Source organism: Artibeus jamaicensis, unplaced genomic scaffold (genome assembly GCF_021234435.1).
Source record: "Artibeus jamaicensis isolate MK-2021 breed Jamaican fruit bat unplaced genomic scaffold, CSHL_Jam_final contig_1284, whole genome shotgun sequence".
Taxonomy (NCBI): domain Eukaryota; kingdom Metazoa; phylum Chordata; class Mammalia; order Chiroptera; family Phyllostomidae; genus Artibeus; species Artibeus jamaicensis.
Window position 1 is genome coordinate 526,001 of NW_026521249.1, and position 13,272 is coordinate 539,272.

The following is a 13,272-nucleotide window of genomic DNA, read 5'->3' on the forward strand; positions in this document are numbered from 1 at the left end:
CGGGGCGGGGGGTGGGGCTGGGATGGGAGAAATAGACAAAAAAATGTACCTGAAAAATAATTAAATAAAAATTAAAAAAAAACTCCTTTGGAAATCAGAAGAAATCCTGTTGAGTTTGGGTATTATAAACTGACTAGTAAGAAGACAGTCACAACTTGGGTTAAGAATTTCCATGATCTTGATAGTCACATTCACAATAAAGAAGAGAAGGCAGGCAAAAAGTACCTTGCAAGAACTTGAACAAGGCTGACTTGATGTGTTCAGCCTCTGCCCACCTGCCTCCTTCCTGCCTCTCCACAGCCTTCCCACACTGTGGTGTAACTCATCCCAGAGCCACTGACATAAATGTCCCTGGACCCAGGATCTCTGCCTGGAAAGATTAGCCACATTTCTCAGTTTTGCACAGGAGGTTATATATTCAATAACTTGAGAAAAGTCTGGAACAATTTTGAAACTTGAAATAGAAAAGCATAGATCCCTGTAGGAGAGACCATGGAATGGAGTAGGTATTTCCCACAGGCAGCTTCTTTCTTCATGGAAAGTTGGAAGGGCTTTGCGGTGGGAGCAGCTGGCTAGCTAACAGGTGCTGCTAAAGCAGAGACCTGGGTTTAATGTCCACAGTCCATTTCTGTTTCTTAACTGGACAACAGTTCTACACATTTTAAAAAAGGGTATTCTTGAGCTTAGTGGGAACAAATGCATCTTAACAATGAGAACAATTTCTCTAAGTGTTAGGCTGATTCAACAAGGCCAGTATAGCCAAATGGTTAAGAGTGAAGGTTCTGGAACCAATTACCCAGCTTTGTCACTGCCTATTACATCTTGGGCTTAGTTCCTTAATTTTTCCACATCTAAGTTTCCTCATCTACAAAATTTGGGGGGGACAATTGGAGAACCTACTTAATAAGCCATCTTGCACATTAAATAAGCTCATAGTTATGATGAGTGTACACAGTTGTTTGGCACATGGTAATCACTCATTCACTGGGCGAGAATGCTCCATGTAGGGCAGGCTAATGCATTTCATGCAGGGTTCTTTTCTGTTTCTAAACAAAACAGTACCAGAAAGAATACTTTTGGACTAAAAAGGGGCATTGGCCATATATTTATTAATATGTAAGTTAACTGTATTCACAATCAAGGCACATTATATGTTCATTATATAAGTTAATACTAAATGAGTACCTGGTACATAGTAAGAACTATAGAACTTCCTTAAATAGTATAAATTTAAAATGCCTTTCAGGACTGGGTCTCATTCACTGAGTCCCTGAGAATTGGGACTTTCCTCTGTGAGATGTGACAGGTGTGCTGGTGCTCCCTGACCGTTCTGAGCCAGGAGCTTATCAAATCTTCAGGTCAGGGACCTGGAGTGTGTCTGAATGTCTTCAGGGCCTTAGTGCTTCTTTTGCGGGAAAGAGGTTTTCCTAGAAGATCAAGGACTATTCTAATGGGAAGAGTTTCAGAAGAATGAGAGAGAGAGAGAGAGAGAGAGAGAGAGAGAGAGAGAAAGATGAAAGAAAGAAAGAAAGAAAGAAAGAAAGAAAGAGAGAAAGAAAGAAAGAAAGAAAGAAAGAAAGGGAAAGAAGAAAGAAAGAAAGAAAGAAAGAAAGAAAGAAAGAAAGAAAGAAAGAAAGAAAGAAAGAAAGAAAGAAAGAAAGAAAGAAGAGGGAGGGAGGGAGGGAATGGAGAAGGAAAGAAAAAAGCTCTCAGAAGGGGAGAAAGAAGAGTGTTAGAGTAAAAACAGCAGAGCAAGGGGTTCTGGGAGCCAATAATATTCACAAAGAGAGGGGATAAAGTCTTCCCCATCTGATAAGACCAGGTCCCTAGCAGTCATTCTTCATAACTCCAAATATCTCCTTCAAAGGAGCAGTTTTGATAATGCAGCAGGCTCCTCATTTTGTATTAGAAGTCTAAGTCTAGCGGGATAAGCTCTAAATTCAAGTTAAAAAAAATCTTTCTTTGAGTTCTTGACAAATAGTATGACAAAACTACCCCTCACCAATATTTCCTGGCAGTTTGAATTTCCTGGTTTCTATGCTCCTGGAATTGTAAATTTAAATTATAAGAATGAGAAAAAATGACCTCCAAAAATCCCCTTTTACTCTTTGCTTTTCTTTAACACTATGAAACTGAAAACAGCTATTTCAAGTACTTGGCCTACACCACTGTGCAAGGATATTTATAAAAAGCATGCAGAGATCTTTGGTCACGTGAGCCCACTTTGCAGATGGAGTCATTACAGCAGTAAAGTCATTTAAAAACCTACTAGAGGAATACCTGGCATCTAAATAGAGACATGCCAATCCCCACTGAGCTGTGGTGCCTGTCGTCTTCCATGGTGTTTTCTATTATGCCACCGTCCGATTTATAGTCAGTTAGTGTTTTAACTACATTGAGTAGAGGAGGTTAATATAATACATGATACTTCCGAGCAATAAATTCCTACAAAGTGAATGATACTTCCAAAACTTTGGGCCATTTGTTGAGATAGTCCACTACTCTCCCTTTTCTCTAGGAAAAACAACATCAACAACATTCTCTTTGATTCTCATGGATGCTCAGTGTGATTCTCAGTGTGGAATGGCTTGGCAAGTGGTCTTGCTGCCTCTCAACTGCAGTGGGCAGTAACAAGTGTCTCTGAGCACTACGGTGATGGAGGATGTCCATAAAACTAATGGGAAATATGTGAGTTGAGGTGTGGTCAGTTCTAGGAGGCCCAGGTTCCAGGTTCCAGGTTGATAGAAACCTGTAAACTCAATGAGCTCTGCCAGAACACAGAAAGGAAATGTTCTCCTCTTCCCAACTCCCTCCCATGAGGTCCAAGGAATTTGCAGTAAAATCTATATTTTACTTCTCATGTGCTTCATGACTTCTGGCAAGTAACTCAGGCTTTTTTGAGCCCGATTCCTCTGTGGTATAATGGGGAGAATAACATTTCCCTGTATAGTTTTTGTGAGGAGCAAATGAACAGGTACTCAGAAAAATGGCCATTTCCTTCTTAACCCTCCCTGCCACCTTCCACCTTCCTACTAGCAGAAGACTCTTTTCTGATTCACTCTGATGCTGAAGTGCCTTGAATGGAGGCCTTACCCTTTTTCCAACGTTCTTCCCATCATGCCATGTGTATGAGGAGCCACTGGAATACTCGCTGCAGGTGCTTGAAAGAGACAGTTCACTGCTGCTACAGCTATTGCGAGGGCAGAGATGAGCAGGGGTGACAACTCCCGGACCAGAGCATTTCAGAGCAGGGATTCCTGATTTTGTGTTAAGCTGGCATTCCTGAAAAGATAGGAAGCCTGTGAGCTAGGGCTTTGCTTAGGGGAAGTAAATATCAACTCAACCTCATAATGAGGCATACGTGAGTAGAACAAATTAATCTCTTGGAGCTATATTTATTCTTTTAAAAAGTGAATAATGATAATACTGCCTACCCTATAGGGTTGCTGCAGGGACCAAGTGAGGTTCTAGATGGCAAGCATATAGCACACTAACTGGAGTAAGTAGGTACTTAATTGGTGAGAAGTGCCATCTTCATTAGGTAGAAGTGTCACAATGGTAGTTTCCCATTTTATCCAGTTATAGTGGTGAAAGAATCAGATCAATATCAAAACATGACTCTAATACTATGAAGGGAAGCAAACAGAGCACTATCTTTGGCTGGAGTTCAAGAGTATGAGCACCAGCCTGGGAGCCTAGCACCCTGGATACATACTGCCACTAGATATGAGACTTTGACCAAAACAAAACAAAACAAAACAAAACAAAACAAAACAAAACAATATTTAACTTCCATGATCCTTAATGTCTTCATTTGTAGAGTGGAGCAGTTATACCAGATTACCCCTGATTCCTTATGGCTCTGATGCATCATTCTAAGTCACAAATCAAATGCCTGGGGCATTTTAATACCACCTTCCAGGGAGCCATGTACAATGGAACACCAGCCTCAGGACCAAGGAAGTTCTATTGTGAAAGATAATGAGACTTTTCATATCAGTTGGCTGTGGAAAGAGTAAAGACCATCTGATCAAATAAGATAAGATCCCATGCAGAAGATCCAGGTCATTCAAATTCCAGAGGGTCTGCAAAGAACATGCATGGGTGAAAAAGTTGTAAACATTCCAACACTTCTCAACAGCCACTTTATAGGCTCCTAATGTAACAGATGAAGCAACACAACTGGAGAGGATAAATTAATTTAGCATCCCAACCATGGGAATGGAATCTCTCCATTACTGTCTAATTTGAGTCTCCTATCTTTATAAAGCTTTGTCTCAGAAACTCTTTGATGGGGAACCATCTGTCTTTGTGTCACTTGCAGAATGGCAAAACCACTTACTTATGCAATCTATTGACACTTTATGGGTGCCTTTAGTACCTGAGTACTTATCAGTGTTCTCCAAATGCAATTCCAACTGACAGTGACTAAACACCAGCTTGGGGAATAAAAGTAATGCTATTCTGAGAGTGCTTGTGGTAAATATGAAACCCCTACCTAAGTACAGAGGGTATGATTAATTTGCTGTCTAATCAATATCCATAATTCTTAGTAATGTTAGATTCCCAGGGTTAGGCAATTGCCTTGCTATCCATACTTCATTTTTGCTGCATAATAGTCTCTTCAAATGACCTTAAAAATGCCCCCCCCCAAAAGTTACTACTCTGTTTTTCCCCTTGAAATTTGACTCTAAATATCATTAAAAGGAAAACTTGTCTTTAAATCCAGTTTTTAATAATATCTATTGATTTATGACCTTGTTTGGTGCTGGACATAACTTAAGGGACATTCATATTTGTTTATCAACAGATGCCTTCAAGCAACAGTCCCACTGCACAAGAATACCTGGCATTTAGACTGCAGCCACTGTGTACAAGTGAAACATGCCCTGAGCAACTCTCAGAAATATCCCATCACTCTCCACTTCTACTTGTGCACTTTCTATTTTCTCCATTCTGTTCTTTCATATTTGGTTGTTTGAGCTAACAGAGTGGTGGTTTTACTTAGAAGTGATTTTGTTCCAGCAGATTTGACTACTATCCAGAGAGAGATTGTGTCTGTTTCCTGAGAAGCCATCCAGATCTAAACTCCAATGGCCCATTTTCATCCTCTGCATGGCTTTCCATTAGAGTTTATAGTCTATCTTTTCCCCAGGACACTGAAGTTTATATGTGATTTACCTGTCTTTCCCACCTACCCCTCCCTAATACACCTATCAAAATTAAACCTATTTTTACAACTTAACTCCATCCCCAGGCCTCCTTTAACAAGTATGTGTCCTTGCCCAGTTGATGCCCATGTGTGTACCGATGGTACAGATGCTAGTTAAGATGACAGGAAATTAGAACTTTGAATATCAGCTGGAGGAAAAACTGCTGCCCCTCCCTTAATCTTGACCTTGAGATGTCTAGAAGTGATAGAAATAATTCGGGAAGGTGAGAAAGGCCCATCAATATCATGGAGGCAGATGGGGTCAGGGGTGGTTAAGCAGAGACGTGTCCTCCAAGCCCAGCTTTTCACACTTTAATGTGAATACAATTCATCCAGGATCTTGTTTAGCATAGATTCCAATTTAGTAATTCTGAGGTGGGACCTAAGATGTATTTTTAACAAATTCACAGGTGCTTCAGTGCTGCTGGTCCAGGACCTGTGCCCTCTGTAGAAAGGCCCCAGGAGAAGCTATGAGATGATCTACCTCTTACATGAATTTTGTGATAGCATGTTGTGTCATCTCACAGTCAGACCTGAACTGAGCTGAGGCAGGACCAAAGGAATGACCTGAGCCCATCCACGGGCTAGTGCAATGGGGGGAGTGTGTGTGTGTGTGTGTGTGTGTGTGTGTGTGTGTGTGTTCAGGTGACTATAGAGTAATTCCTTGAAAAAAAAGAGGAAGGGGCTGGTCCTCCCTCCTGGGACAATCTCCCACCATTCTTCTACCTTAGACAATCAATGTTTGAAGCTAATAGAGGACCCAGAATCTGACATTACAGATGTAAATGAGCTCTTTTTCCTGCAGTTTCTTTCTTCATCATCACATAATTATCATGTAGGATAATCTACTCTACTGAGTAACTTTCTGTGATTGAGTGCTTCAACTCTAAGGCCATTTATTTTGTTTAAATCCTGGCTATTCCACTTGCTAATTTTGACCTTGGGAAAAATTATTTAACCCATCCATGCCTCAGTTTCTTTCTTTGTAAATGGAGATAGTGAAAATATCTACCACATATAATTATTGTTAAGTTTGAACAGCCCCTGACATATATCAATGCTTGGTAAGTTTTAGGTGTTGCTACTATTTTTTCAAAGATTTTTTATTTATTCATTTTTAGAGATAGGGGAAGGGAGGGAAAAAGAGAGAAAATATCAATGTGTGGTTGCTTCTTGAAGCACCCCCTACCAGACCCCAGGCCCACAATCCAGGCACGTGCCCTGACTGGCAATCAAACTGGCGACCCTTTGGTTTGCAGGCCGGCACTCAATTCACTGAGCCACGCCAGTCAGGGCAGGTGTTGTTACTATTATTAAAAATATTTTTGTACATGTTTATTTTCACTCTTTAGGTCCTAAGTTTACAGCCTCCCTAAGGAACCTCATATGTACTTCTTAATACTTCTTCATTGTCTGATGCCTTGCATGTAAGAATTGTGATGCGCAATAGCCAAGAACAGGTGCATTTTGTTTCCAGGGGTCACTGATATGAGCTGCTGGAGAGACATGCTAGTAGATGTCTTCATCTTCGTCATGTTTTGCTGTGGCTGTGGCATGGCACCACATATTTACAAAGTATAGAAGAGGGCTAAAGCAGCAGAGATCGTATTATTGCCAATATTGCTAGAAAGTATTAATTTAAGTACATTTCCAAAAACATTCAGAAATAAAGAGAAACATAATTATGCTCATTTTTCAGATGGGGAAACTGAGGCATTAAGGAGTTAATATCTAAGGTCACCAAGCCAATATAAGATTCTGATGTCAGATGCAGGTCTTAGTTACTATGCTGTGTACTAAGGTTCTGAACAACACCAGAACCCCTGGACATATACAGACCACCTACACCCTACTGAGAATTGTTATAATTAGTAATAGATAATGATTATTATGAAAATTCTTTTTCAAAAATGTATATTGGCTTCCATTGCAATATCATCTCATTTTGATTTACTTGGCAAAATATACCCCATTTACATTATTTAAAGTGTACTTTAGATTATTATCTTGAATCACTTGTATGCTTTAACATTCTAACTTTGAAAAATACAATATGAAATTCATAATTTTAGTTAGAAAAGGAGAAAGAGAATGAAAGTAAGTGTTTCTTGGCTAAAAACTGCACACTTAAAATATTCCTGACCTTCAGGCCATATTATAGATTGGATGCCATTACAGTATCATAAATATTTAAAGTGATAGAATTCCACTAAAATTTCATTCCAATCTAATTTGAGAATATTTACCTTTGAAATTGAATATAGTAGCTAGCTTATAAAATTATACAGTAAAATAAAAAGCCAGTTATTTACAATGTTCATCTATCATTGTTTTAAGTTTAATATTTTTCATTGTACATTTATTTGGCTCTGGTATTTTTCAAGTTACTTTTGCATGTCAATGATAGTGAAAGCCATGCTGGTCAAAGTTTTGCCATATAAGCACAAAGCTAACCCTGGCTAAAGAAAAAAATGTACATCCCATGAATTTTTAAAAGTTCATACATAATATATCGTAAAGGTAGGATGACTAATATGGAACACGGGCTTTAATAAAAAGCACCTTGACCATTTCTCAGAGACTTTGAGATGTAATCAATACCCAAAAAGGTATCTCAGGGACAAAGCCAAGATTTATGATATTTTTACCAAGAGTGACACTTTTTGCTCACTCTATCAGCTGGAGGACATAATATTGAATTTCAGAGAACACAAGAGAGGAAAGCATTTTATCTGTCTGACAATGTTTCAAGGGTGCACTCTATGGTTCACTTGTGACATCATATTTGATGGAAGGGAAATAACAACCTAAACAAGTGTTCTGAAAGCAACAGGAAACTCACATGCATCTCCACATCAGTTTGTGACTGCATCAGATTTTGACTTCTTTCCACATTGGAAAGCAAATCTCCAGATGAAAGATCTAAGATGCGTGAGTGAAGTTTCTAGGTAAAAACAAGCAGAAACATTGAATCATGATGATTTAATTGTTCCTTTCAAAATCCTGCCTTGAACAGGTAAATCTCAAAAGAGTTGACATTTCTAGAATGGATGATACGTGCTCTGACTCAAAAATGTTTATTGTAGTTTATCGGTGTTCTATACACATGCATGTGCAAATTATAACTTACAAACAATAATTACACTTTTACAGCCTGTCAATCTATGATGAAAAATAATTTGTAGGAAAAAATAAGTTGTAGTTGGAAGATAAGTAGCAAGAAAACCGTGAATACTCCAATGCACTTATTGGCTAGTGTGAAAATTAACTTTTTAAAATTTTTTAAATTTAATTATTGTTCAAGTACAGTTTTCTGTCTTTTACTCCTACCCCCCACCCCCCCAGTGCTAGGGAACCCACCTCCCTCCCATTTCCACCCCCCTTAGTTTTTGTCCATGTGTCCTTTATACTTATTCCTGTAAACCCTTCCCCTTTTCCCCTGGAATTCCCTCTTCTCTCCCCCCTGGCCCCTGTCAGCCTGTTCTCTATTTCAGCATCTTTGGTTATATTTTGCTTGCTTGTTTGTTCTGTTGTTTAGGTTCCTGTTAAAGGTGAGATCATATGGTATTTGGCTTTCAACACCTGGCCTATTTCAGCATAATGCTTTCCAGTTCCATTCATGCTGTTGCAAAAGGTAGGAGCTCCTTCTTTCTTTCTGCTGCATAGAATTCCATTGTGTATATGTACCATAGTTTTTTGATCCTTTCCTTTACTGCTGGGCACCTAGGTTGCTTCCAATATCCACATGAAAAACAATCACCATGTTAACCTTATTATGTGGAGCAGTAGTTAAAATCTGAGCAAATAATGATAAAAGTGACCTTATTTCTAAACAGCATTGATCTTATGAAATCTTCCCTTGGACACATTTTAACTCAAAGTCATTAATGTCATCTGTTAGGAACAATTAATGTGAATGGAAAATAATTGCATTAGGGATTTGGGGACTTAGATTTTGGGCATTAATATGCATACACTATTTGATAATATACTTAATTCTTTATTTCAGCTTTGCTTGGGAGCTCTGCTAAACCAGGGACATTTCACTATATTAATCTTTATACTAATTACTGAGGCTTTTCTGTGGACATTACATTTGATCTGCTTAACTGCAAATACAATAAAACTTGTGATTTATGTCTAATGTTTATGCTAGGCTGATGGCATTTAAAAATCGTACTTGTAGTCTGTTTTCTCTTGGTTACAACTTTTCTGTCTTCAAACAGTACAAAAATTGAATTGAATAAGTAAATAATGTGGCTGAGCATACCTCCCACGCCTCTGAAAAAGTTTTCCTCTCCCTTTTCTTCCCCAGAAAGGCCTTACTGAACACTCATGTTGATCCTGGAACTGCCTGTGATTCCCTGCCACTAATTAACACTGGGATCATCTCAGAGTGCAGGGGCGCCCTTTGTCCCAGCAGTTGTACCATGCTGTCATCAGGGACAGTCAACTTCACTAAAATGAGGCAAATTTGCTCTGTTCCCCACTTGGCTGCCCTCATGCTGGACTTGTGTGACAGCCCTGTGGACTTGGTCACTGAACAGAAGTTTACTCGCGTCCCCGAAGGCTGAGTGCTATGCTAGGCCTGCACTGCCTCCTTCTGCAGGAGCGAAGGCATTTTCTCAGCTAAGGATCAGTTCTCCTTGTTGGTGCAGCTTCTGATCACTACTTGCTTCAGATCTATAGTCTTGAGTCTTCCAGTTCATGTTTGTGGAGTTTATTTCACCAAAGGGGCATAAATTGTAAACTGGTTGCCCGTCATTTTGAAAAATCTAATTTCCCCAACAGAGCTAAGACATTAGTAGATACCTCAAACCAGGATGTTTTTTCTGACCAATTTTTATAATCCTTATTTCAAGTGCCCCCTATAATCTGAGTTTTCCAGGGGCAAAGATTGTTCAGTCCCCAGGACCTGGCACAATGGGTAATACTCAGCAAGTAAACAACTGCTTACTGCAGTCCATAAAGACAAGCTGTCCCTGAATTTCTCCCATCAAAATGTAGGTTTGAAAGACTGGGTAAGTGCCAAAAGAATTACAATTTTCTGAAACCTAAGAATACATTTATCAACATGCAAAAACTCTAAGAAGTTATGGGAAATGACATTCAACAAAAAATGAATGTGAGCAGTATATCATGTGATTTGGGGGAAGAGTTCTTATAGATTAGCTTTCTGACTTCTCATTCAGTTTATCATCACATTTCACTCTTTCTTATCAGATATATGATGTCATCCTCTTGGCTTTCTGAATGAATATATATATATGTATAAACCCATCCTCTTAATGATGTTACATTTCAGCGTTTTTATGCAAATGGTCAGTCTCCTCAGTTGATATAGGAAAGGTCAGGTTGGAAAGGGGACAGATCCTAAGGCAAGGGGCCAGGAGAACTGAGTTCCAGCTCTGTCTAAGGCACAGGTCTCAGCAGATATTGGGAGTGTAGTTGCATGTCTCTGTCTCAGATTCCTCACTGTATTATAGAGGTAGAAGTGGCTACTCAACCTACTTCACAGGTAGGCAGAGGCATTGTCATAGGCAGAAAGGATAACAAATAGGATAGTATGTTCAAATTCACACAGCTATACACCAATGAATTGTTATATCTAAGAGTTGGTGGTAGGTAATTTATTAAAGGCTAAGGCACAAATGAATCATGTGTTGTTATAGTTTCCTTGTGTAAAGCAAATAGAAATTAACTTGAAAAATAAATCTACTTCTGTGTTAAGGCAGTAGTCAAGAAAATGGTAGGTAAATATCATTCTTTCACAAAACTTCCCTTAAATACCCACAAAAGCTCATTAGCCCACAGATGTTAGACTTCTTATAATAAGAATTTTAATGAAAGGCTTATATTTTCACAACTGTATGTGTGTGTATATGTGTTTGTGCACACACATATATATAAAATGTTATAATAAACATTTTCTCCTAGGCAGAGAGAGGAAACCAGAGAGAGAATACAAGGGCAAGGAAGCAAGCACATTACTTCTCAAACTAGTATGGCGATGTTATCTGTGCTTAATTTGAATCTCAGTGAAAAGGAGGTTCAATGAGTATAAGGGAAGTGCAACTAAAGCAATATCTTTTGGGATATGTCTCCTTGGGCAAAAGAAACAAAAACCAAAATTAAACAAATGAAACTACATCAAAATGAAAATATTCTACATAGCAAAGGAAACCATCCACAAAATGGAAGAAGACATATTCAATAAGGGGTATCCATTATTGGAGTCCAACATTTATAAGGAACCTGTACAACTCAACATTGAAAAGCCCCACAAACAATCTTACTAAAAGTTAGACAAAGAATCCGAATAAAGGCTTCTCTAAAGAAGACATACAGATGGCCAACAGACATGAAAATATGCTCAACATCACTAATCATCAGAGAGATGCAAATTAAAACAGCAATGAGATGTTACCTCTTATCTGTGAGAGTGGCTATCTTCAGAAGTCAACAAACAACAAGAGTTGGAGGGGATGTGGAGAAAAGGGAACCTAGTGCACTACCAGTGGGACTGCAGACTGGTGCAGCCACTGCCGAAAACAGGGTGGGGGTTCCTCAAAGAATTAAAAATAGAACTACCATGTGACCAAACAATTTTACTTCTGAGTATCTCAAGAAAACAAAAATACTAAATCAAAAAGATTTATGTGCCATTTTTTTATTGTGGCATTATTTACAATAGCAAGATATGAAAGCAACCTAGGTGTCCACTGAAAAATGAAAAAAAGATGGGTTTATACATACAATGGAATATTAGTTATAAAAAAGAATGAAATCTTATAATTTGTGACAACATGGATGGACTTAGAGGGTATTATGCTAAGTGAAATAAGTCAGACAGTGAAAGAAAAATTCTGTATGATCTCACTTATGTGTGGAATAAGAAAAAAAAAAACAACAGAAACAGACTCAGGGACAGAGAACAAACTAATGGTTGCCAGAGGGGAGGGGTGTGGGGTAATGGGTGAAAAAGACAAAGAGAATATGAGGTACAGATTTCTAGTTACAAGTAAGTCACAGGGGATACAGTCAATGATGTTGTAATAGATTTGTGCACTGACAGATGGTTACTAGACTTATTGTGGTGATCACATCGTAAGGAATGTAAATGTTGAATCTCTATGTTGTACACCTGAAACTATATAAAATATTGTATGCCAATTATACTTTGATAATTTTTTAAAAGTTGTTAGAAAGTATAAGTGACAGGAGGATATCATGCCCTCTTAAAAAAAGCCCACCTACTTAGAGAACAAACTCTGCCTCACATACTTACCCATAGTTCATGTTTACTGTTAGTATCTATCATAAAATCTCTCACCGGAAATATTTCAAACTTGAAATCTTTAACCTACAAATCAGGATAAATCCTGGATTTAGACATGAATTTTGTAATGTTTTAGACATGAAAGGTAGAAGGATGATTCAGTGTAGGTTTGAAATTGCCCTCACATTATCTCTTACCTTATCTCAGTAACCAAGATTCCACTTATGTCTTAGACATAGATACTCCTAGCCACACATTTCCAAACCAGAGGTCTTTTAGATAAAATGCTTCCTTTGAAGATGCACAACAGTCTATGCCTCCTTTCCTGCTAGACAAGTTACATTGTTTCTGCAATGGGACCCCCTCACTTCCCAGCTGATGCTTTTATCTTTCTAACTGATCTAAACCCTGCCCATATTCGGGACTGCATTCACACCCTCTTGCAAGGTTGTCCATCATCCCAGCCCACAGTGGATTCTTCACCTGGATGGATGGCATCACCCAATCCTCCCCCTCATTTTGGCCCTTTATCTAAAGTGAACAACTGCTTAATTTGTCCTGCATATAGGGTATGTTTTCCTAAAAGTTTTCAGCTCTATGAAAATGCAGGCCAAGCCCTGTATTTCTGCTTTGTCTCTGTAGCAGGGACTGGCTAGTTGTTATGGAGCCTATTCCCCCTTCCTCTGGGCACTCACCTAGACTGTATTTCCCAGCCTCCTTTGCAGTTAGATGTGGTCATGTGACATGATAAACCCTAGCCAATGGAGCGTGAGCAAAAGTG

General features: G+C 38.7%; 1 protein-coding gene across 4 annotated transcripts in view; it reads right to left on the reverse strand.

Annotated features, from left to right (window-relative positions):
* Positions 1-13,272, reverse strand: part of NCKAP5 (NCK associated protein 5) — a 995,643-nt gene that overhangs the window by 112,338 nt on the left and 870,033 nt on the right. For all 4 annotated transcript variants that reach the window (XM_053666799.1, XM_053666798.1, XM_053666801.1 and 1 more), the window contains 2 exons: positions 8,055-8,156; positions 3,094-3,282 (listed from right to left, as the gene is read on the reverse strand). In XM_053666799.1, the coding sequence (XP_053522774.1) occupies positions 3,094-3,282; positions 8,055-8,156 (291 nt within the window). The remainder of the gene's footprint in view (positions 1-3,093; positions 3,283-8,054; positions 8,157-13,272) is intronic.